Source organism: Eptatretus burgeri, chromosome 8 (assembly GCF_056783735.1).
Source record: "Eptatretus burgeri isolate ZD-2024b chromosome 8, Ebu_testis_v1, whole genome shotgun sequence".
Classification (NCBI taxonomy): domain Eukaryota; kingdom Metazoa; phylum Chordata; class Myxini; order Myxiniformes; family Myxinidae; genus Eptatretus; species Eptatretus burgeri.
The window spans coordinates 69,830,065-69,856,282 of NC_140968.1; the positions used below are offsets into that span (position 1 = coordinate 69,830,065).

At 39.1% G+C, this 26,218-nt stretch overlaps 1 protein-coding gene across 3 annotated transcripts in view; it reads left to right on the forward strand.

Annotated features, from left to right (window-relative positions):
* The window catches only part of LOC147021985 (nuclear factor of activated T-cells, cytoplasmic 3-like), a 155,585-nt gene that overhangs the window by 121,546 nt on the left and 7,821 nt on the right, over positions 1 to 26,218 (forward strand). For all 3 annotated transcript variants that reach the window (XM_085892483.1, XM_085892480.1, XM_085892482.1), the window contains 3 exons: positions 16,993 to 17,133; positions 19,557 to 19,612; positions 24,846 to 24,978. In XM_085892483.1, the coding sequence (XP_085748609.1) occupies positions 16,993 to 17,133; positions 19,557 to 19,612; positions 24,846 to 24,978 (330 nt within the window). The remainder of the gene's footprint in view (positions 1 to 16,992; positions 17,134 to 19,556; positions 19,613 to 24,845; positions 24,979 to 26,218) is intronic.

The window sequence follows — 26,218 nt, forward strand, 5'->3', positions numbered from 1 at the left end:
GTCTTCTACGTTAATTTTAAATAACCAATTCTACCCTAAATCAATCATATCATACCCCCATTGTTCTATTCTCCATACAAACGACACGCCCTTCTTTATAAAATTTTATTTTAATTGGAACTGTGAATTCTGTATGACCCGGAGATAAAATCAACTTTTGAATCTTTGGAATACACAGCCATTTTATTTAAGGATATATATATAAAATGATAAATCACTTAATCTTACCAAGTCATTTGCATCAGTTGGGCTTGGATAATTTATTAATTTATAAGCATTTTTCATATTAATATTCTTTGCTGAACTACATTTCTGTCGTTCAGCTGTGCCTTTGTGTAATAATTTGATAAATCAATATCCATTTCTTGGGATACACCAAAGACAGAACCATCTTTACCAACATGTTATTTATATTAGATTAAAAATAATGTCATTAAAAAATTTATTTTTGTTGAGTTGAAATAACACATATAGACATAATTGACCACAATACTCGGAATTTAATTCTTGGACTTGAAATGTTTGATAAACACCATTCTGTTAGAATTTTATTCCTTCAACAGGTGGTGGAAGACCAAAACTATCAAAATAATATTTGTCTTGACTATTAAAAATACAAACCCAATGAGAACCATTCCCATTATTATCTTCTAAGTTCATAATAATATTCTTTGTATGTTTAGACACTTTTTTCATTCATCTCTCATACAAATAACCACATTATGAATTTTTAATTTCTAACAATATTTGATAAGTTCAAAATTTGATGTTGTATTCTTTCCAAATTCTTTAAACCACTCATCAATGCTCATTTATTTATTAGAAAGATATAATCCATTTCCCCTTTTAGTTAATTTTGCACCTACTTGTGCAATAGAAGAAAGCATATCTCCAACTAACAATCTCACTTTATCAGGCAAACTTTCAAGTTTTTCAGCAATATCTACAATTATACCACTTCCACTAATTTGTTTCTCCAACTCTTTGTTATGTCTTTCCGATTCTTTTTGAGCCCGGAGTTGAGCCTTCCTTTCGTTGTCAGTTTTCACCGCTGCTGAAATACTACCTGTCAATGCTCCAGCCGCACTTAAACCAGCAAATAAAGGAATTAGAAATGGGAGAAATCCTCCACTCGTCTCTCTTATTGAATATTTCTTCAACATTGGTTTTGACATTTTAATTTTAAGTGAGCCAGTATCGTTCAAGATTTTCACCTATTCTCTTGTGAGCAAAACATCAATTCTTAGTGGTCCTTTTCTCTGAATTGTATTTACGTTAATCATACAAGGCTTTTGATTTTGAATTCAAGATGATAGTTTATGAAGATTGATTTGATTAACATATACCCCAGTTGGCAGTTCACTACTCATTTATTTATCAAAAAAATTATGTGAGACTAATCATACCACCATTATCTGCATTACTTCTGTTTCTTCCAAAAGCAAACAATATGTATCAACTTCTTCACTCTCTTCTCTTTCAATGTAGAGGGAAATATCCACTCGATTAGACTTTATAGTTTCCTTTTCAGCACTCAGGTCAATTGCATAGATTGTATACAGACTTTTAAATGCTGTCATATCCAAAATGGATTCTTTATTTCCATTGCTTTCACACACACCTTGTGGTAAGACTTGTATGCTTCAGCATAATCATTTTTTTCCCAATTAATTTCCAATCTATCTCGTGGATAAAATGTTCCATCGAGAAGAACGTGAAGTTGTTTCACCTTAGCATTGTCACTCAATGCATTACTCTTATCAGAAGCAGTATCACCATCTGGTTTTTTAAAATGAGCCACAGATTTCTACATGTAAGTGGCTTGGTTCAGTTTAACGTGTTGGCATCTTCTTTTAAGGTATGATACATTGAGTGGTTTCTTTGAGTTAAGTCTTCTATTCAACATCTCTTCTGTTTTAAGATTAGGAGTATATTCACTAATGTACCAAGTAATTTCATCAATTAGAAATTTATTCTGATCAGCAAAAGCATTAGCCATACCAAAAAGCAATCTATTTTCATTATCATTCCTTTCTAGTTGAAATCCAATTTTAAGACCACACAGAACTTTATCATGATCACAAAATCAAAATATACCTTCAAGAGGAACTGCCAGAGTAAAACTATTCCGTTTTTGTGTCATCATTATACATTCCTTTCCTTTGACTATTATATATCCAAGGTCTGTGTTTGTTCCCGTTGCCATATCAGGAATAAAACCTTTGACAGCTCCCTTTCCCATTCTATCACGAAATGAATATCGTGTAAATTTCATCATTTCAGATGTAGCAGAGACATAATCAACCGCTTCAACTTCTTGTGTTCCAATATACAAACAAACAATATCAAACATTTTCCAGAATAAATCATTTACGTGTGTAGCGTTTGTGGTATTTGCAGCCTTAGTGAATGTAAATTTATACAAACAAGAAACTTTCGGCGAGATTCAAATAAGTTTGTTAATTATTTATTTCAAAACTTTTTGTTCCATTTGTATTCCAGTCTGTTCCAGTTATGGCATTTACCTTGAAGTAGTCTTCTTTTTTTTGTAGAGTTTGAGAAAACAATGGTATCATCCAAATCATCGATCCTATCAATTGCTTCCATACTTGTGTTTATTTTGGAAAAAAGATGTTAAAACTTTTGAAACCCTGACCCAAGTATTTGAATTATTTTCTGTCGTTCTTGGGGAGACAACTGAGTTTTGCCTTTCTTAATTTCTTTTATTGCTTGTAATTTATGAGATTCCTTTTGGGCATCTTTTATACTCTTCATAGCGCCAACTACATTTCCCACAGCAGAAGCAGTTGAACCAATTTGTTCTTTATGTTTAAGAATAGTTGAACATATACCAATTAGAGTATCAATTATCCTATCTCCTTTTTTTCTAAATTGATGTCCCACACCCCTTTGTCTCTGAGGTGAATAGTGTCCTCTACCAAGATACATACCTTCACCCTTGTAGTATGGGGAAAGGAACATCCCATCCCCTGTAATTATTTTATATTTTCCCAACTCCTGTTTCCTCACAATAACCATCGTATTTATTTTTTGGAAAACTTCACGTCGGTGAATTCTGATGATATAATTTCTCCATGAAAAGAAATCATGCGATTATCTTGGTCGGTTATCCTAAAATTTACTCTGTGTATGATTTTTCCTGACACAGGAAGATAAACCAGATTTTTGGGTTCCATATTGAATTTATAACCAATTGGGGTTGAGGATGCGCTGAATGAAAATATTGTATTTGTTCTTATTCCATCATGAAAAGTGCCATCAATCAAATCACAGTGAATTAATCCCAAATTTATGCCTGAGGATATTTGAATGACATTATCACTGTAAAACGTCCCATTAGTTTCAATCTTTTTTGAGGAGAAATCCAATAACTCTCTAAATGAATTATCAATTGTGAAATCAACCTTGTAGTTATTATTAAGTTTAATCGTTGATTTTGAAGTATGTTTTTGAATATCTATAACAATATTTTTTGGTTCATCACCCTGTTCTTTCATAAGGCGAGCAATTTCAGAAGATATTTGAGAAATCTCATATGCTCCGGGTGAGACTGTTATCGTTTTGTATCCACTTCCCGGATTATAACTAAACTTGTCATTTTTCTCGGTGATATTAAACAAGGTATTATGAGTTTCCTTGGACAATAAAGACGCATCATTTTCTTTTGTTGCGTCAAGTTGCAGGGGTATTGGGAATGAAGATGTGTGGTCACTTGTTGTGAAATTAAAGCTAAGGTTTGTGCTTCTCATCTTATTTAATATGGGATAAAATGTCTTTGTATTGAAATTTATTAATTATTTTCATGTTCATCAACTGGTCTAAAATGGCTGATGCTTCATTAAAGCAATTGTTATTTCCAGCCTTCTTCCTACCTAACAGCAATAACAGTCTATTAACTAATTGTTTTGATCCATTTGGAAGAAAACTAACACCTGAACCAAGGCTACTTAAAGCCTGAATAATGTGTTTCTCCTTCTCATTCTTCCTATTTTTACCAGATAGATTAACCCTATAATTAAGAGAGTCCAGCAGATCAATATACACTCTATCATCCTTATTTTTCATATCCAATGGTTTATTAAAATACTTTGATTAATCCCTCACAGTTGAACCTTGTTTTCCATCTTTTGTTAGAAGAAACATGAATCTCGGAGTTCGTTTAACAGGAGGTTGAGCAGAACTCAAGAACCTTAATTAATCATTAAATTTCAATCCCTTTTCTTGAACAAAATGAAATATTGCTGGTTGTTCTGTTGGAATGAGTCCTGCTTTAGTTTTTGAATCTGCTGAATATTCATTGTTTTGAAGAGCCTTCACAATATAATCAGGGGGTTGATTAATCTCTTCCAGTTGTTGAAATAATCCTTCATCATATTCTAATTCTCCTGCATGCTCGAATTCTTCCTCCGTCATGTGACTGAAATATTTTAACATTTGAAGTTTTTTAGGAGTATATTCTATTGTGGGAACTGTTGAAACATCTATAATTTTTTCTTGGGAAGTTTTTAAAAGTGGTTAAAAATTTTTCTCGTTTTCTTTCAAATGTTTCTTTACCCGTTAGTTTTTGCCTGCGTTTTTTTTCCTCATGTCTTCCTGTTGTTTTACAACTTTTGAAACCAACTCTTGATGCTCCTTAAATTTTCTTGCTCCCTTCTTTTGCATCCATTTATTTATTGGAAAATATAATTTGCTGAATTATAAAGGTCAACAGGGAAATTTTCCTTTTCTTCATCATGAAAGTGGATGTGTTCAAATAAATCCTTTTCTTTAAATATATCATTAAATTCTTTATTAACATTTATATGAGTTGTAAATTCTTCTTCATGAATACTTGTATCTCAGCTTTTCATATGTTTGCGTTGAGTTTCTTCATCAACATCAAAACCGAATGATAAAATAAAAATCCCATTACCACTCAGACGTTTAATAATTTCTCTCATTCCTTCTGGGTTAGTTTATAATATCCCAAGACCATCAGATTTTAGTTTCTTTAACTCACTGACAATGTGAATATTTTGTTGTACCAAGGGAAACCTCCTCAAATATTTGGCCTTCATTCCTCAATCGCATATGTTCCTCTACTGAAATATAGTAATAATCTTCACCTTCGACTTCTCCAGGTCTTAATGCTCTCGTTGTTGTTGATACAATAAGAACTTCATGGTGCTTTTTGAGCAAATTTACAATATTTTCATTTGTACTATACAAGAACCTTGATTTACAAAAGTTTTTTTCCAGAAGCAGATTTCACCACAAGATTTATAACAATAGTTGCTATTTATATATGAGCCTGGTGTTGGCGCAGTGGTTAGGGCAGCGGCTTGGGATCCAAAAGGTCCTGAGTTCAAGCCCCGTTGGGCTGAGTTCAAGCCCCTGAATTAATACACCAGGGGGTTGACTCAGCCTGTCATCCTTCCGAGGTCTGCGAAATGAGTACCAGTGTACTGGGCCGGTGTATACCCCGGATAAAATAGGTGTACCATATCCCTGTGTCGTAAGAGGCGACCAGGATTGCGTCAGGAAGGGCATCCGGCATAAAACATGTGCCAAATCACTATACGGATCATAGGGATGATCCGCTGTGGCGACCCCTAAAGGGAGCAGCCGAAAGAAGAAGAAGAGGAGTTGCTATTTGTATATGTAATTGTTTATAAAATAAAAAAATACATCCCTTCATATCTCATCTTGTTTAACAACAATATATTTATATTTTTCAGTCGTGTGCTTCATATAATCCCCAAATTGATTTTTACGATATAATGTAGAACAATTGTCTCTCCAAAAATTGTTTATATCTATTGAATTATCTTCAATAAAATAATAGTATATGCATTGTTTCTTGTTGAGCGACGAGGGAGTTGAAAGTATGATTGACTAAGATAAATACAATTACAAGAAGAATGTCTCTCTCTTGTGTAGTCGCTATCCATTACCGTTTGGTTTCTCTCGTTAACACAATCATCAAAGATAACGAGGTTCTTTTTTGATTTATCCAAATCTTGAGGAGAAGGTATATCATCCGTATTATCACGAAGAATACAAGTTATCAGCTTTGATTTATTTTTATACCTCTGTGGATCACAAAATAGTTGCATTATATCTTCAATGTTGTAATCATTTAGTTTGTTTTGTAGTTTGAATAAACCGATTATATCTTCTTTTTGAAGACCAGCATTAAAACCTTGTGAGAGTAGTTGATACTCAGGTTGAAAAGTCGACTTTGTGAAAATTATTAAATTATCAAATCTAAAAAGTTGTGAGTAAGGAGCATCTTTTAAAGTAAGCAGGTTTTTCCACATCCGCTTGAAACAACTATGAGATATCTTAATGAATTTGGAAGATTTTTATGGTTGTTAAATTTTTTCTTATTTTCCCAAATGGATAAAAAAATCATTCATTGATATATTTGGAAAACAGGTTATTTAATTTTTTATTGGCTTTTGTGGAAACCCTATTTTTATCCGAAGTTCAGGTTTAATTTCAAGATAATCCATTATTTTATTTATACAATATCTTGTGTTGATATTTCCCTGAAAATGACAATCGTTAATAATATAAATCATCAATCCACCAAACATGGTCATCATTTGTTCAGTCTCTTCTCTTGTAAGAAAAGGTATATTATCACCCTCATACTTTACATTCATTTCTCGAATCATTCTTGTAAAGTAATTCATTTTTGGTGGAAATCTCAAAGAATTGTATTCCTTTTTATATTTTTTATTATCATTAATTAGAAGATAATCACAGAACATACTGTTATGAATTTGGAATTCAATTGCACACAACATACAGGTTCCCTTAGTCAGCTATGTCGATAAGTGCATGTTCCCTAGATAGCTCACCTTCCATTGTTTAAATGTTTTAAAATTGATTAGATGCGATGCAGATCGATTTAATAGTTAGGGAGCGAACAATGGAGACGTCCCTCCCCCTCTTCTGCGAAGAGGAAGAAGAACCCTGCGGTGACGTCAACAACTCCCTCCCACCCGTGGTTGAGCGGGGGGTGGATCACGAGGGCATGAGTCACGGCGGGTGCGGGGGAGGGGGTGCAAAGGATAAAGAGGACATATTTTCTTTGTTGTGTGGGAGTCCCGTGGTAGGGCTGAGTTCGTGGGCTGAGTTCGTGAAAGTCCCGTGTAAAGAGTTCGTGTGGGAGTCCCGTGGCAGAGTTCGTGAAGAGTCCCGTTCTGAGTCCCGTGTGCAGAGTTCGTGTGCTGAGTCCCGTGGGAGGAGTAAGCTTTTTGCTTCGGAGAGAGCAGTCGTTCAGCAGGCCATCGGGTCCTGCTTGGCTTGAGGCCTTCGGAAGCTTTTTGCTTCGGCTGGCTCAGTGAGCTTCGGCTGCTGCTTTGTTTTTGGAAGGAACTTGAGCCGGTTGTTCGGCTCGAGCTGCGAGTGGAGGCTTCTTCCTCTTCTTCCTCTTCTTCTTGGTTCATGGAGCTTTTTGTTCTCCATTTTTGTTTCCCGGCTTGGTGCGACGCATCGGCCTCTTCGGCCTCTTCTTGGAGTTGGTTCCTCGGGGAAGCGACACATCGACAGGAAGGATCGGCGCCTCGTCTCACCGGCACGTGTTGAGAAGCGCAGGAGGATTCGCGGGAGCTCGGGAAGGATCGCGGCAATTGGATCCAGCTCGCTCTTGCTCTTGGTCCAGTCCGGACAAGTTGAAGACCACACGAGGTGGAGAGGTTCGAGTTCGGCTCTGAGTTTCAGCTCACCTGTCCTCCGAGGTGGAGCTCGTGATTAAAGGCCTCAGCCACCATTTTGTGTGTGTGTGTGTGTGTGTGTGTGTGTGTGTGTGTGCGTGTGTGTGTGTGTGCGTGTGTGCGTGTGTGCGTGTGTGCGTGTGTGCGTGTGTGCGTGTGTGTGCGCGTGCGCGTACGTGTGTCCGTGGGCCCGTCTAATAAGTAGGAACTGCTGTTAAGTGTAAATGACTGCACATAATAAGTAGTTGGTTGTCGTTCTTTTGTCGTGCATTTGTTGCTTGTATAATTGCATACGTGTTTTGCCTTATTTAATTGCATACGTGTTTCATTATAATAAATGTCCTTGTGTGAATGTAAACCTGCTCATTGCGTCCATTCCCTCATTGACTGAACATTTTGTGTGTTGGGAGTTAGAAAGCCGTTGGTTTGCCGTAATAGGGGGACATTTGGACCGATGGTTCTCGGCGATTACGCCACTTGGAATCGCGCACGGATAAGCTCGCCTCGGCGGTTTGTTCCGTCCGAGTTCCTTCGAGGGTGGAATACCCCGGTAGTTGGATCACGTGGGTATTTAGGTAAATTGAAGATTGACAATCGACCCTACCCCACGTGATCTGCCGATTGGCGTATTTCGGTTCTTGTACAAGGACCCGTCGCTCGGAGTTATCCGGGCGGTGATCTATATTCTGGGAAATCGGTCGGGCCGACTCGACTTGCAGCTCCGTTCAGAGCGGTCGGTTGGCGGACGACCCCCGGCCAGGAACAATACATTGTTTATAGGCTTTTGACTCTGTGTTTAATCCCCGTCTTTCACACACAGGACAATTCTCAAATTTGTCATGTGGAGAATCAGGAAATTCAAGAGGCTCAAAATCTCGAAAGCTATTCATATTTATAAAGTAAAACTTTACTTCAAATTAAATTCATCTTCGGTATCATCTTCGGTACATTCATTGGTGCTTTCACAATCATCGAAAAGACTACTTTCATAACTATCATTTGAGCACGAACTCTCTGTATCATAACTGTCTTCTGTTCCAACAGAGATACTATCATCATTCTCATCATCTTCAAAATCTTCAGTTGAATAATGACTCGTATTTAATTAGAACAAAAAACATAACCATCTATATCTATATACTTTTTTTCGTTAACAGATTCAACTACGACATTTTTTGTATTAAATGTAATTTTAAAATGGTCCTGGACTACAATTGAACGAAATGTCATTTCACCTAATATATTGTTGCGGTATTCGCGCCCGCCGGCGTGCGACGGCCACGTAACTCGAATCGCGGCACGTCGCCCACCGGACGGACAATCCAGTCGTGACCCTCTCGGACTAATGCCGGGAACCAGTCACGGGTGGACCTTTCGGTCTCACCGCGATCGAGCCAATCAGCCCCCGCGTGGGATAGGGTTGCTCGCCAAATTCGACCTACCTAAGTACCCACGCGGAGGGTAGACCGGGCGATCGCACCTCGCCGCAGGTCGACTTCGGACACGGGCCACTTAAGCGACCCGTTCCGTACTATCGGGATAACCGAGCGGTGTTATCGTCGGCCTCGACGGTTCGATTAATTATCGGGCGTATTCAGCCCACTACCAACCCTTTACGTGAAGCAAGATGAGGATTCAATGAAGGAAAAGACGAAGCGAAGCGGGAAACAGTTCAACACAAAGCACATTTATTCGCGATGAACGGAAAGCGCACATATACAATTCCACCAAAAGCACACAGAAAAGAAAAAAACACAATGCAATTTACACAAAAAGCAAATGCGACAATGCAGATCTACTACCGATTACGCGAGCACATGGCAACACTTATACAATTTTACTTCACAGACGGCGCCGACAACACATACCCAAAACCAAGAAAAAGAAGAACACCCTCAAAGATGAGGCGGGCCTGAGGCCGAGACCGGGTCGGGCCTACCCGTCTGGTGATGAGACGCGGAGCGGCGATGGTGCCTCAACTCTGCGGGCCTCGCGGACAGTGTCTGGTAGGGGGTGGGAAAGGGGCCCCCTTGGTCGCACTATCTCAGCGCGGGGGGAAACAGGAGGGGGTTGCTGATGCTCGGGGTATAGAGGATTTTTATTGTCCCGCGACGAGCGTCTCCACCTCGGCCAGGTCGCGCTGTCGGCCTCCCTGGGGTGCAGCTCCCTGCACGACGCGAGCACCCCCCGTCTGCCCTCGCCGCCTCTCCACAGCTCCGTCCCCTCCGCTCCGGCTCCAACGCACACGACGACCAGCTCCTTCCTGCCAACTCCACCGCCCGCGAAGTCTTAACTCTCTCAGTTCTCTCTCGACTCTACTACTCTCTGGACTGACGAACACGGTCGCTTATATCAGCCCCGTGGCTTCGCCCTCTCATCTTTGACCCCCTCCCTTCGACCTTTCACCTCGCTCCCCATTGGCCCGAGACAAAGTGGGCGTGAATGCTTTTTGATCCATAAATTTGCATATATCGATCGCCCTCCAACGCCCTGGGGGCGGGGCCACCCGCCCTCGCTCACCGATTGGACGGCAAAAAGTGGGCGTGTGTCGTTTTTGATCCGTTTTTGAAGCACAAAATCCGTGATTTTGTACACGCTGTTCGGCGTGCGCCCTGCACGAGTCCAACACCGGTACCCACAAGCGGCGCAAGAACGGTGGCGATGCGACGGTTGCGAGGTGTGACGTGAAGGTCGTGGCGGTTGTGGTGAAGCGGCGTTGTGGTTGGTGGTTGATGTTGTGGTTGTGGTGGTAATCATGGCGGTTGGTCCAAAATAAAGATAGCAAAAGAAAAACGGCTATCCTGAAAAGTCGCAGCACGCATAAATGACATGTATTCCCACTAGACAACGGGTTTGGGCCTAACTACACATGTACTTACCGAGATACCTCACCTAAGGGACCTGAATGGTGGTTTGCGAATTTGGTAACCACAACAATATTAACATCCTTTATTTCATCAGGATTTACATATTTTGGGTTGTTGAAAAAAATACAAATGTCTCCTTGCATATTGCAGATGATCTTATCATTTTTTTCTCAAGCTTCATCCATGAGGTTTTTGTTTTTTGATACTTTTTCTTGTTTCATTACTTTTTCTAGTTTGGAATATATTGCCAGAAGGAGAGGAGAAACTTTTGTTAGAGATACTTTAATTGATGTTCTTCCAGATATACTAAAAGCCTTTCCACTGAAGGAAATTGAAGAACTCATTTTATTTACCATAATTGTTTTTATCCAATAATTGTTATATTTATCTTTATTCAATTTTACATCCTTGACATATTTCTCAGTATCTTTTAAAAATGAAGATATTGATAGAAACTTGTCTTTTGTGTCTTGGTACATTGTATTTATTAAGTGAAAAAAGTTGTGGGATAAAATGTTTTTCAGCAAAGATTCACCTATAAATTAAACGGAATTTTCATCAAGAAAATTTTATTTTAAGCAAAGTTTTGTTTTATAAATATGGTGAATATATTATTACGTATTACGATGCATACAAGTATTACGATGTTTGTAATTATGAATATAAATGTTATAAAAAATAACACTTTCAAACCAACAAACACACATTCAATCTTTTCAGACTTGACCACTACTTGACCACTACTTTAATCTCCACTTGACCAAGAAACAAAACATTGTGATGGATGTGATAATGATATTATTAAAATAAATTATAATAAACACCTTCAATCATACAAACACAAGAACGATGAAGAAAGGGAAGTTGCCACTAAATTCTCCATTGAAAACACTGATGGGGCATTTAAAGAACATATAAAAATAAGATTGTTTCGCTTTCAAGACCCTGGACCATCTTCAATCATGGAAACTGTCGATATGGGCAAACAAAGTCTTGAAACTATAATTAAAAACACATTAAGTGAAATGAAAACTTTTAAGTTTTTTTGGGGGTAATATTGAATATGGTTGGAGAAGGTATTGAAACTACTCCCTATATGAGGACAAACCCTCACTTTATCTCATCATTTCAAGATTTTGTAAGATGTGATGTTTACGATGAAATCCAGAGACAAAAACAAGATGTTGATAACACTGTCGTAGGTCGTGGATTTGCCGTTACAAAAATAATCTTGTTGGATGCACACATCTTAAAATCAGATCCTCTTCATGCTTTTTCTTATATTGATTTACCAAAAGAGATAAAACTTAAGAAAGTGGTTATTAATATTCAAAACAAAGATAATAAATGTTTTCTATGGTCTGTTCTTGCTCACTTACATCCTCCACAATGGAAACCTGAAAGGGTTGAACATTATAAGAAATACGAGAATACATTAAATGTTAAAGATTTAAAGATTCCAATGTCATTGAGAGATATTCCTAAATTTGAGAAAATGAATAATCTATCTGTTAATGTATATGGATTAATGGATACAAACAAAGTTCAGATATTAAAAATTTCAAACAACTATAACAATGATGAAACACACATTGACCTTCTCTACTTTACTTCAAAGTAAAAATCACATTAAATGCTTTCATCAAAAATTTATTAAGATTGACCAAATCACAACTATACAAGAGAAAATGTAAAACGTATCCTTGTAAGAGATGTCTCAACTCCTTTCACACAAAAGAATGATTAAATCAACATTCGAAATATTGTAGTAATCATAAATCAACCATAATAATTATGATGTCACAACTGGTTGCCTCTGTTATAGATAACTTATACCAACGAATGCTGAACCTGTTGTCGGCCGACACAACCGATGCCCAACGATAGTCTAACTTAGGCATAGCACGTTGCACACATCGTCGACGATGTCGTGACGTAGCCTATTAAAAGGCTGACGCACAACGATTCGAATCATAACTGCCGTAGAAATGGAAGTGTCAACATCGCGGTCACACCTTGGCAATCTTGCCAGTGTATGCCGACCTAAGAAAAATGTGTCTAAAACGTTGGGGCACGTCAAATACGGTATGGGTAAGTTTGGTATACGTGAGTACAACGCTAAAGTACGCTATCATACGTCGTAGTAAGTAGAGTACGTCAAGAAATTTTAAACATGTTCAAAATTTTACGATGTACTCAGCGTATGACACACGTTCCGCATGCGATGGGGATAAGTTTTACACACGATATGTGGACGCTTACACACGTTCACAAAGGCTACTTATAAGCTACTCATAAGTCGAAACACGTCGCGGTAATGTCTTTTTTACGCGAAACTTATTTCTAACTTATGTTTGACGTGCTTTGAACCAATTCTTTACGTAGTCCCAACACACATCGACGTATGTAGACGTATTCCAATGACGTCTTCCGGTCGACAAAAAAAAAAATAAATGAACGTGTTTCTAGCTTACAACTGCCATATAAAGACGTGTTCCCAGCGGTTTTGGGAATTGGTATATAAAAATGCTGCTCATAAAAGGGGAACCCAACAGTGTTTTTGAGTCCTTTTTGAGTCGATGTCCATGTCAGCAGTAACAGTATCAGTATCAGTATTAGTATTAGTATTAGTAGTAGTAGTAGTTTGTTCATGTTGGCAGTAGTAGGTGAGTGTGAGGGGGAGGGTGTGGGTTATGATGGATCGTCCTTGCGTTTAACGATTTAAATGATAAACTCAACGATTTAAATGGCTGCATCTCCACTATTGAAAGTAGACGCTTGCGCTCAACAATTGGATTTTTTTTACACTCAACGACTTTTAAACGGTACCACTCAGCTATTTTCATTGTTTACAATGAACGATTTAAATTGCTGTCACTTGCCTTTGTTTTTTGACGCTGGCGCTCGGAAATTTTAATCGTTTCTATTGAATGTGCTAAATCGCTCAAACCCCACTATTGAAAGTAGACGCTTGCGCTCAACAATTCGATTTTTTTTACACTCAACGACTTTTAAACGGTACCACTCAACTATTTTCATTGTTTACAATGAACGATTTAAATTGCTGTCACTCGCCTTTGTTTTTTGACGCTGGGGTTTGGAAATTTGAAGCGTTTCTTCTGAACGTGTTAAAACGCTCAAACTCGACTATTTTAAATAGACGCTGCTGATGGACAATTGGAATCATAGCCAAGCAAGACATCGAAGTGTGAACATCCTCATCATGCCGAAGAAAAGTTTGAAGAATGCTGCAAATAAGTGTCCTGGCCATGGCCGTGGACGCTGACGCAAGGACGATCCATTATACCGACGTCTTTCAGCCTATGAGTAACTTAAAAGTAACGTCTGTCGATGTGTGGCAACAATCGCGTAACGTGCCAACAACACGTTAATCATAGGTTAGAAATAAGTTTCGGGTATGCTAAACATTACCTCGGCGTGTCTCAACTTATGATTAACTTACAAGTAGCATGTGTTGACGTCTGTCAACGATCGCAGACCGTGCATACAACTTGTGGCCAGCGTAGCGGAACGTGTGAGTCATACGCCGGCATACGTCGTGAAATTTCAAGCATGAAAAAATTTGAGGACAACCAAAAAGTACAACGTTTAAAGCCAGCGTACAACGACGTATGGCAATGTTTTTCAGCGTGCTCTCAATGTAATCAAAACTTACCCGTAACATATTCAACGTGTGCCAGCGTTTTAGAAAAAAAAATCCAAAATCGGCATACGTTGGCTAAAACGTCAAGGTGTGACCAGGCCTTAAGTTTAAAGATGAATTGTGTGCAAAGGTCATGAGTGAATTTATAGGATTGAGATCAAAGTCTTATGCTTTTACATATATTGATAATAATAATATTGAAAGGTGTGATAAGAAGCTAAAGGGAATAAAGAAAAATATAATCAAGGAAACAATAAACTTTAAACATCATTACAACTGTTTAACCTTAAAGAAGGAAGAGTACAGAAAAATGAATGCAATAAGAAGTTATAAACATCATTTATATACAGAAGAGATAAATAAGAAAGCATTTGGAGCTTTTGATGATAAAAGATATAGTTTATAGAATGGAATCAATTGTCTCCCTTGTGGTTATAAGTATAAGTGTTTAGATATTTGGTTGGGAATTTTAACAGGCTGCCACCATCTTTTTACTGATTTATAAATGATAGAACTAAGCAATAACCAAACCAAAGAGTGGAGATGTAATCAGCTTTGGTATTTAAATGGGAAACATAAAGAATGTGAGAAATATCAAATAAGTCTTATTGAAGAAATAACCGGGGTAAAAGTAGATAAAACAAATAGGCGGATAAATTTAATTACAAATAAGTTGGAGGATGTTAAGAAAAAATTTAATATCCTTGAATGGACTGAAAACTTTGATGTTTATCAATTGAACAATGGAAAAACAATTTACTACAATCTCAAAATGATATGTGGCTCAGTCGGTGGTCAAACAAGAGCATTAAGAGAAGTTTATCATTTAATTTCTGCTCAACAAAGACACTTATACCAAGAACCAAGTTCCAAGTTATTCTTTGTGAATATACTCAATGGAAATGAATGTAATAAGAAAATTAAGTTATTCCCTAAAGTAGAAAACATGGGCAAATATTTGTTGGTTCGCTCTTTGAGTGGAATGAAAATATAAAAGGACTCTGATTATGTTGGGGGTAGAAGTGCTTTCATCAGTAAGTCTCAATCTTTCATAGTCTCAATTTTACATTTGCTTGTATAGGAGGGGGATGAAATGAGTCTCAATTTTACATTTGCTTGATTGGGAGGGAAGGGGATAGGTTGGGAGAAAATCAGTCTCCTATTTTGGGCTTTTGGAGCTTGAGTCAGAAAGTTATTCCCTTTCCCCCATTCATTTTCAATGGGCGTCCCAGAAACCCCATTTATCATCTACTGACATCACATCTTGCATATCTCACCATAAACACAATCCTCTTACATATCTGTATGTCAGACGGTTTAATGAGGTTGTCTGCTGAAAATGGAGGTTTTGCAGTTCAAATTTTTTTTAATGCAGGAAATCATTCGATGCATTTGAAATTCGCCAAAATAACACTTGGGGTTCACACCATGGTGCATGTTCGAAAAACTATTGACTCTTTAGCATCAACATATTCGAGAGCATTAGTCACTCACAAAATAATTATCGTTCGAGCTATGCATGAACGAATTGCGACAGGTTTCTGGCTTTGGAGCCTTTTTCGATCTTTCTTCATTTTAACAAATGCTCTCTGCTGCATTTGTTTGCAAGTTTATATTTTGGCATTTCATCTCAGCTCCAGGCCTTTCTGCCACATTACCACCACAAAGCCCTCCATTGTTTGAGTCAGGTGAGCCTCGTGAACATAATGAATGAACGAAAGATCTGACACCACTGATCTCTTCCTGTCCACACTGGTTTGCATTGTTACCTCTGCCACTGAAGGTGAAAGAGGTTATGTTTTCACCCCTTTCTGTCTGTCTGTTTGTCTATGTACAGGAAATCTCAAAAAGTTGTGGACAGATCCGGATGAAATTTTGTGGACAGGTTCAGTGTGTGATAAGGATGAACTGATTAGATTTTGGTGAAGATCCGGATCCGGATCCGACTCCTCACATTTTTAAGTGATTCTTCACCATTGAGAGATGGTGCCAAAAACAATGTATATCACGATATCTCTAAAAGATGTGGACGGATTCGGATGAAATTTGGTGGACACATTGGGTGTTTGACAAGGAAAAACTGCTTCAATTTTGGTGAAGATCCTGATCCAGATCCAGATCTGATAATTTTGTAAGTGATTCTTCACCATTGAGAGAAAGGGCGAAACCGATATATAGCACGATATCTCAAAAAGTTGTGTACGGATTAGGATGAAACTTGGCGGACAGGTTGGGTGTGTGGCAAGGAAGAACTGATTCGATTTTGGTGATTATCTGGATCCAGATCCAACTCCAAGAATTTTTAAAGTGATTCTTCACCATTGAGAGATGGGACCAAAAACGATATACTACTGTATAGCATGATATTTCAAACATGTATTGGGCCCGATATGTTCTCGTGGATCAGGCATTACGTGGCGGAGGTATGCGCTCTACTGAGTGCCCTACTCGTTCTCAATGTGAAAGGTCACCAAAGTCTTCTTTCTTTTTTAATTCCAGAGAGAGTCGTTTTGTAAAAATGTTTGTTGTAGAAGCTGTTGTTTAAATTTTATCTCGACCAATCTTTCTGGAAACTTCATGTGGAATAGTTTTGTAAATTGCATGTAAAGTAAGCCTTTGTTTTTCTAAATGTAAAGGAAGCGTTTCTATCATTTTATAAATGAGAACTATTCCCTTATGTAAATGTTGTGTGATTGTCACCCCAATCTCTAATCTCTAACCCCTATTGAAAACCCAGCCCAGCGTTCTGCACAGGAACTTCCGATGGTGGAACAACAGAGTATCGTAGCTGCATCTGCCCATGGGGGTGGCGAGCTTGTCCTCACTGGGCACAATTTCCTCTCAGAGTCACGGGTTCTGTTTGTAGAAAAAGGACCAGGTGAGGAGGAAATGAATCGCTTGAGGCAACGGCCAACGGGAGATTGAAAATGAGGATGTGCAAATAACAGTACAGTACTGTAATCTTATCATTATCACGTAGCACCAATCAAATCAATTGCTACCTTAATATAACAGTGTGTTAAATGTCCAGGTGGGACAGCTAAAAGGTAAGTGCACTACCTCTGTGCCACCCTGTTTGGACAGTCCTTGGGTAAGAAAACGTGTTGCAGACAAAGCCAATCAACCAAAGTAAACTCTCAATCCTCGTGTCTTTTGCAGCTTTCTCACAACATCCACTCAGATGATTACTTCTCGTATATTCATATTTGTAAAGACTGTAATCATGTCCTGTACTTGCTTTTCTTTGTGAGAAGTATACATTTTATTTTTCAAAAACGATCAGCTACAACCCTTTTCATCTCCATGAACAATTTTCTCCAAAAGATTTTGTTCTGTATAAAGAGACATTTCAGAGCATCATCCCTCATCACTTTGTTTGCTGGACCCAGTGTTACAAACAGGGGCTTTGGCCATATTCCCCACCTCAAGTCTCCTCATTCTTAAGCTTTCACATGGCTGCCTGAAGCTTTACCTACACTTTTAATTATTGAATTCCCTTCAATTAGAGAAAATGGCTGAAATTATTTTTCCTCGAGTTGTGACAACTCTACCGTTTATCAGCACTTGGGCAAGAAGCTGCCACAGATTTCATTAAATGTGTAGCCAAGACATTTTGGAAGCGGTGTATCGTGTGTTGTGGAAGAGCTGTATGATCATATTTTTGGACAAGGAGAATGTGAAACCAACTGGAATTCAACTTCAAAGTGGACTTGTGAAACTGTTTGATGGTGATGCTCTCTCAAGAAGGAGCTTGCTGGAATGGGCTAGAAGGTTCAAAGATGGCCAGGACTTGGAAGATGATCTTGTGCAAGAACACGTTCCATTGGCCACTGTTATTAATTCCAATATACAAAGACGACAACAACCGATTCTGAGGAACCGCCAAGTATCTGTGCATGATATTGTACAAGTCGTTGCATTCAGTATCAGCGGCTCCCAAAGACCCAAGAATTTCATGACCGCAGCATGTGCCAGAAACATGTTTCTTACAGTATTTTGGGATTTCCAAGGACCGAACCATGACGATTTTCTTGACAGTGGAAAAATAATAACCACCCGGAATTACAGTGACTCCTACAGAAGGATGTGCGCGGTCATTTACAACCAGCAGCAAGGGATGCTCTCTGGTTGTGTTGCATTGTTCCATGATCAATGACAGACTTCACACAATAAATGTGATCTCTGCAAACAGTCGTACAAATGTGGTGGAAGGTTTGAAGCAATACACCTTACAGCCCAGATGAGCCACCGGGTGACTTTCACCTCTTTGGGATATTTAACAAATATTTGCATGGCATCAAGTCCGAAACAGATTACAAATCCCTGTCTGGACTACGAGTAGCAAACCTTCCATCCTTTATCTGAGCATAACTTGCTCTCACTCTCACTCTCACTCTCTCCCCCCTTTCTCTACCCCCACCACAGCATATTTTACTGCATTGTACTTTAATAAAATAATTTCATTTCAATTTTTTACTCTCAAAATATGTGTTAGATTGAGTGTTTAAATTATCTCTGTTTTAGCCAAAAACCTAACATCGTAGGTGAAAATTACAACGTCCCACACCCCACCTCACACACAGTCTTATTCCATTATAGTATTTGTTCTGAAAAAATATGATCTGATTTAAGTAACAGTTTTCAAGAACACATCGTGTGTGTGTGTGTGTGTGTGTGTGTGTGTGTGTGTGTGTGTGTGTGTGTGTGTGTGTGTGTGTGTGTGTGTGTGTGTGTGTGTGTGTGTGTGTGTGTGTGTGTGTGTGTGTGTGTGTGTGTGTGTGTGTGTGTGTGTGTGTGTGTGTGTGTGTGTGTGTGTGGTACACTGCAGAGGAAAAAAAATTTACACTGCAGATATATATATATATATATATATATATATATATATATATATATATATATATATATATATATATATATATATATATATCATAACATCATTACTGATCCCAACCCCACATTCAATTAATGGTCCAGGTTTGTGTGGTTGAGCGAGAGATAATGTTCCTGCGTGGCAGGCTGGGCTTATCGCTCCCGTGACATGCAGCAAGGGCTGTATGGTACATGATCCTGGCGCTCACCACTCAGTTTGGAGCTGTATATATATATATATATATATATATATATATATATATATATATATATATATATATATATATATATATATATATATATATATATATATATATATATATATATATATACTTTACCTGCCACCTCAACATTATCGTGGGCAAATGGTTGACTGAGTGAAGGGTGTTCATCAGAATTATTCAATAATGTCTTATTGTTTCTGTCTCTCAGATGGCCGTAGCATGTGGGAAATGGAGGCTAAAGTGGATCGAAGAAAATGTGAGCCGGTAAGGGAGCCCACCTTTGTCATATTCTTAGTTGGATAAATCTATTTGGCATTAATTTCCATTCCCCTTCATTTCTACTTGTGACATCATATTATTTATATATATATATATATATATATATACACATATACAATTTTGAGAAGTGTATATATTTGTTTGTTGTGTATCATATAAAACTATAGACCTAAGCGCTGCCTCATGGAAGCCGGTATTGCAGGTTGGGGAATTAATTATTCCACAAGGATGGGTTCATTGCTCGTCATTTAAAATGTTAGGTTGAATGTGTAAGGAAACAGGACTTCAAAGTGCAAGTAGATTGCTTGTTTACGCCATATTGTTATTTATCCAGTTACCCAGTTAGCACCGGAAGCCACCTTTATTTATAATTTCATCATTATTCCCAGCAGTTCTTTATCACCTTGGGGTGGGGGGTGGGAAGGGTGGGAGGGGGGGGGGCTTAACCGATCATCCCCAAACGAGTAAGGATGATGAGATGCTTGGATTGGTGACTCTGCCCCCTTCTATGAAGGGTGGAGCACCTGGGGTGCTCCTCAGTTGGGCCATGGTAGAGATTAGAGGGGCAAACTCAGAAAACGTTGGTGGCATGAGATTCACTCAGAGCTGCCAGAGATGAGTAAAGCCTGTGAGAAGCATTGGGAGTTGTAACACAGGTCGATAGTCAATGTTGGGTATGGTGTAGTGGTCTCGAAAGCGTGCCAAAGAGCTGTGGAGCACCAAACTAGACAACGGGCTTGGTGCTCAGAGAGCTTGTCGTGCCTGTCCGAATTGCTGCCAGCAATGATAATTTGGTGGTGACCTCACCAACTCGGTTATTTCCTCTTATTCTCATTCCAGAAATTTTGATTTGTTCTTTTGCTCTCCAACCATTCCTGACCAAATTCTTTGATAGCTGTGGATTTGTGGCTTTAGTTAATGATATTTGCCCTCTTTCATGGATTATTAAGTGCACGCTTGGTCCAACACGTGGAACATGTCTTTCAATCCTGACAAATCTCACACTCACTGTGTCTCTCCGAAAGGACTGTTTGGAACCCCCCCCCCTCATCTACTTTCTCAACAATCCTCTGGAAGAAGTCCTTTCTTTTAAGCTTTTGGGGCTCACTATCTGCCATGATCTTTCCTGGGAAAGCCACATTTCCAACCTCCTCGCTGACTGGGAATCCTCCGTTGCGCAAAGTCCTTCCTCGGCCCACCTGAGCTTCTTACCACATACAAAGCTTTCGTCTGCAGCCTGATGGAGTACTGCTCTCCCCTCTGGGCTGGTGCTCCATCCTCTCACCTTTCTCGGCTTCACGCCGGGGAAACCAAGGCATTTCGAATCATTGGTATCTTCCATGATGAGGCTGAGTCTTTGGGCCTCTCAGTCTCTCACCGCAGGCTGGTCGGTGGTCTTTATGTCTTCTTCCGTCTCCTCTCCGGTCTCGCACCCCTGCTGTGTCTGTGATTTGTCGCCACCATATTTCCGCAGGGTGCTCAAGGTCCGCCAACAACCCCCTTCTGCTAAAACTACCAAAATCAAGAATCACTGCTCACCTTCACTCTTTCATTCCTCTTTTTTCCCACATTTGGAATAAACTCCCTCACTCTGTTCAATCCCATTCTTCCCTCCAGGCATTTAAAACGGCTGTCCACCACCACCTCTTATCATCCCCCATCCAAATCCTCGATCTTGAATACCACCGTTAATCCAACCCAAACCCACCTCCTTCAAATTCCCTGCTTTCCTTCCTGAAAGTCCCTGTAGTTTCCATCTTGTATACCACATGTTCTCCGCCCCATCCCTCTCCCTTCCACCGATCTCCTAATGTCTCTGTTCCCCACTGTTTTGTCCTTCCCACTCCCTCCCCTCCTGTCTCATGCCCCCCTTGCTGTGCGTTGTGTGTCCGCTCTCATACGAGCCTCGACAAGGTATACAAAAAACAGAAAAGCGCTTGTGTCCTTTCTCGTCAGATTTGTTCCTTGTTGCCTTTGTTTTACTAAATTGTTTAGCACACGTGTGTTTCCTATATTTCTTCAAGCCATCATCATAATCATTAAATTGTTTAAAATAATGTGTGGTTGCAATCTTAGTTTGTCATTGGGTGGGAATATCGTCAGGTTGTGATCAGCATTGGAAAAGGGCGTCCTGATGCCAGCGTCCCCCACCACCATGGTCGATTTGGCCAATCGCCGTTCGGCAATCTTAGGGGTGAACCCTCTCTGCGTGTATGGGACCACTTGATGGTTTTGTACACATTACAATATATGATCAAAATGCTGGACAATTTTCTATTATCCTTAGTTAGCTTATAATTTATCATCTCTACATGTCAGAATGAAATGAAATTGTATCATTCTGGATGCATTCATTCCCAGAGGCCGAGTTAAAATAAACTGAAGTAGAGAGTAATAATAATTTGGATAATAAGCTTCTGCAAGGTTCGTCGCAAAAGTTCTGTCATACCTACCTAGGGGACATAGTACCACTGACTAACTTAATCACTCAATTCTCTTTGTTTCATCTCACACAGCAGTAAACCTACTTTTTGATCCCATCACAGAAGCCTTCATTCTATGATGTCCATCACAGTGGATGCGGCTGTGCACATCCGTTTCTCAACCCAGAAACGATGATTCACATAACTAAGCAGTTCCCAAGTACGAACAAGTGTTCGGATGAACTGCAAAACTTTCCTGTTGGATTTCATGTGTATTTTTCCTCTGCATCGCTTTGAATTGACTTTAACAATAGTGGCAATGACTACTCTACGCCCTGTCCTTGGTCCTGGCATGATATAGTTTATATTGACATGATAAAGTTTATATTTCCCAGTGCTAAATGATGAGATAGTATACACATGCAATTTTGTGATCACTTACAGCTTTTATTTAAAATGTTACAAGCAGGATGGCAGAACCTTTGTGGTGATCCTCAGAAGCTGTGCTCGCCTCAAGATAATTGACTTGTTGCTTTTAGAACTGTTCATTAAAGCAACCGAGCTCGCTCATTATAATGAATGAGTTTCAAGGAAGGGGTAATCTTGATCCTACAATGTCCGATCATGTGCATTATATGTGTTGCCAATCTACACATTGTGGTTTTGTCTGAATACCTGCAAGGCAGCTTGGAATCATTTGTGAAAAAGAGTGCACATGTACGAATTTGATTATTTCGCCGACAGGTGCACAATGCTTGAACAGGCAGAAATCCTCGGATTTATAAATGTTCCAAAACACTGATAAACTATAACGACACTTGGTACCTCTGCCAGGCTGAACAGTTTACATATTGAATCCCACTGATAGGTCGGATCTGCATCCGGACCGAAACCAAAATCTAATCGGGCTTGTTCTTGTTACCTAATCAACTCATCCACCGGGTTTTGTCATTCGTCCACAACATTTTGGGATATTGTGCGATACAGTTTATCGTTTTTGGCCCTATCCATCTCTCAATGGCAAAGAGTCGCTTGAAAAATGAAAAAAAAATTCTCATGTCCAGATCCGGAGCTTCACCAAAAATCTAATCGAGTCATCCTTGTCCCACACCAAACGTGTCCACCAAGTTTCATCAGAATCCGTCCATAACCTTTTGAGATATCGTGCTATATCTCGTTTTTGGTCCTATCTCTCAATGGTGAAGAATCACTTTAAAATTCTGGTGTCCAGATCTAGATCATTACCTCCACCAAAATCTAATCAATTCGTCCTTGTTGCACTCTTAGTGTGCCCACCAAGTTTCGTCGTAATCCATTGATACCTTTTTGAGATATCCTGCTCACAGACGGACAGACAGACAGACAGACAGACAGACAGACAGACAGACAGACAGACAGACAGACAGACAGACAGACAGACAGACAGACAGACGGGTGAAAACATGACCTCCGTCCACCTTCGATGGCAGAGCGAACTAGAGGGGGAGCACTCGGGAGAGTGCAAAACCTCCGCCGCCAATACTGCTGGGTCACTCAAGTGAACCTTATATCTTATTCATTAAATATGATGTCAACAGTGCTGACAGAGTTCTAGTTCTTTTCTCCAACATTTTTTTTTGGGGGGGGGGTTGGGTTGGAAATCACTTAAAACATGTAGAAATGCAAAAAAAAATTTTCTCTAACAATTTTTTTTGGGGGGGGTGGAAATCAAAACGTAGAAATGCAAAAAAAAATTTTTTTCTCGAACTATTTTTTTTGGGGGGGTTGGAAATCACTTAAAATATGTAGAAATGCAAAAAAAATTTCTCTAACAATTTTTTTGGGGGGGGTTGGAAATCAAAACGTAGAAATGCAAAAAAAAAAAATTTTTCTCTAAACAATTTTTTGGGAGGGTTGGAAATCACTTAAAACATGTAGAAATGCAAAAAAAAAATTCTCTTTTGGGGGGGGGTAACAATTTTTTTTGGGGGGTAACAATTTTTTTTTGGGGGGGGTGGAAATCACTTAAAACGTGTAGAAATGCAAAAACAACATTTTTTTTCTCTAACAACTTTTTTTGGGGGGGGGGGCCAAGTCCAAAATGTAATGGCATGATCCTTGGACCATACCTAACCCCCCCCCCCCCACCAAGTTTCGTCAATCCGTCGGAGTTTTTCCGTAATACTGTTCACAAACAAACAAACAAACACAAAAACAGAAAGGGGTGAAAACAGTAACCTCCGATCTTCGATGGCGGAGGTTAAATATATTTATTTTAAACGACTTTTTTATTCTCAGCAATCATGTGTTTATTTTGATGCAAGTTTCTGTGTAAACCGAATATAGAGCTGAAAGATGTGGCTGTGGTGTCGTACTCATGACTCGTTCTTTGCAACGATTGCACGTTTCACACTCGTGCAAGTTTGGAAATAGACGGTGAGAGAGAACGACTGAGCCAACAATGTAAAGCGATACATCCTGTTATTTATAGGAGTACTCTGTGTGCCTTGCTCGTTGCTCGGGTGACAAATGGGTCAAGAGGAGAATATTAATCTCAGAGTTGAGAAAGATGTTCAAAGTTTTCAAAGATTCGACGTTGTTTTGACGTGTGCAAAGGATGAAGGCCTCCACTTTCCTTTCCTTACACCAAGCAAGCCATATCTTGTGTTGTTTTCTCATGGCATTGAATGTTCCCCATACTGACTGTTGTGCATTGATATACACTTGTTTCATAGAAATATTTTTTTTGTGGGTGTTGGTCATTTTTCCTGTGAGTTACTAAAATATGAATATGGCATCATGTGTTTGTTTTTCAGACTTGCCTGGTGGTGAATGTACCTCCTTACTGCAACCAAAATCTTTCTGTCCCAACACACATCCATTTTCTTGTTAGCAATGGAAAGAGGAAGCGCAGCCAGCTCTACCCATTTACTTACCTCCCCACCTCAGGTGAGAATTTAATGGAGCCATTTGATGATTCATTGATGAGACTTTTGGGTTTTTTTTTTAAAATGGTGGTGAAAATATTTGTACCTGCTCCTCTCAACTCCGTCCTACCCATAAAAAATGCATGTAACATGTAGCTTCGGGTAGCGTCATTTGCGCTGTGGGGACAGCATTGCTGCTGATGCAGTAATCCCTGCAGAGCAGAGCAGGATTTTTACCTTGCGTCCATAACACAAAGCAGGGTTAATCAATTGGTTCACTCTGTCTGTCTGTCAGTGTATGATTGAGGAACTACTTCATTTGAATTGAATTTTACATTTTGAACACGAGAACGCGAATTGGAACAGGAATCGGAAACACGAGCCCGTAATTTAACACTACTTTGGCTCAGGATTTCGCAAATTGTATGGCATCTCAACTCGAGCATGCAGGCGCACAGCACGGAACAGTAATTGGTTCAGTCCGTCTGCTTGTCTGTCTGGCAGTCAAACAAAATTTTAAATCATTCCAAACAGGAAACGTACTGTTTTTAGCGATGTCGTGAAGGACACGAATAACTACCCAGGTCGAAAAACCACTTAAAACCAGTACACATTTTCAACTGGTCTCTATTGGTTCTAATTGGTCTTTAACTGGTCTCTACTGGTTTCAACTGGTACCAGTTAAATTCAGTCAGAATTCCAATTTCCCAGTTGAAAAAACCAGTAGCTCATATTTGTACCAGTTAAAGTCTTACTGGTTCCAGTTGATACCAGTTGCAATGTACTGGTCCCAGTTGATACCAGTTAGTTAAATACAATTGTATTTCAACTGGTAATATATCACTCTATTCCAATTTCCATATTAAAACCAGTAAGAAACCAACTGGCTTTACTGGTACCAGTTGGCTACTGGTTTTCAACTGGTACCAGTTGACCAGTAAGCTACTGGTCTTTACTGGTTTTTTGACCTGGGTAATGTAAAGTCTTAAATAAGGTGATTTTATAATATGCTGCATCAACGGCGATAAACCTCCAGAATCTTTTTTTTCTACAACCTTTAAATCTTTATTTTATTTCAATTGAATTATATACTTGAACACTGTAGAACACAAATAGCCTTTTTAGCACTTTCAAAACCCTTACATTTAGCAATACTTGGACAAAATATTACGGCATTTCAGGTCATCACGACCAATCAAATTTGCTGCTCGTAAACCCTTCCCTTGTCCTTGTTTCTCAAAATGGCATGGGGTAACATGTTC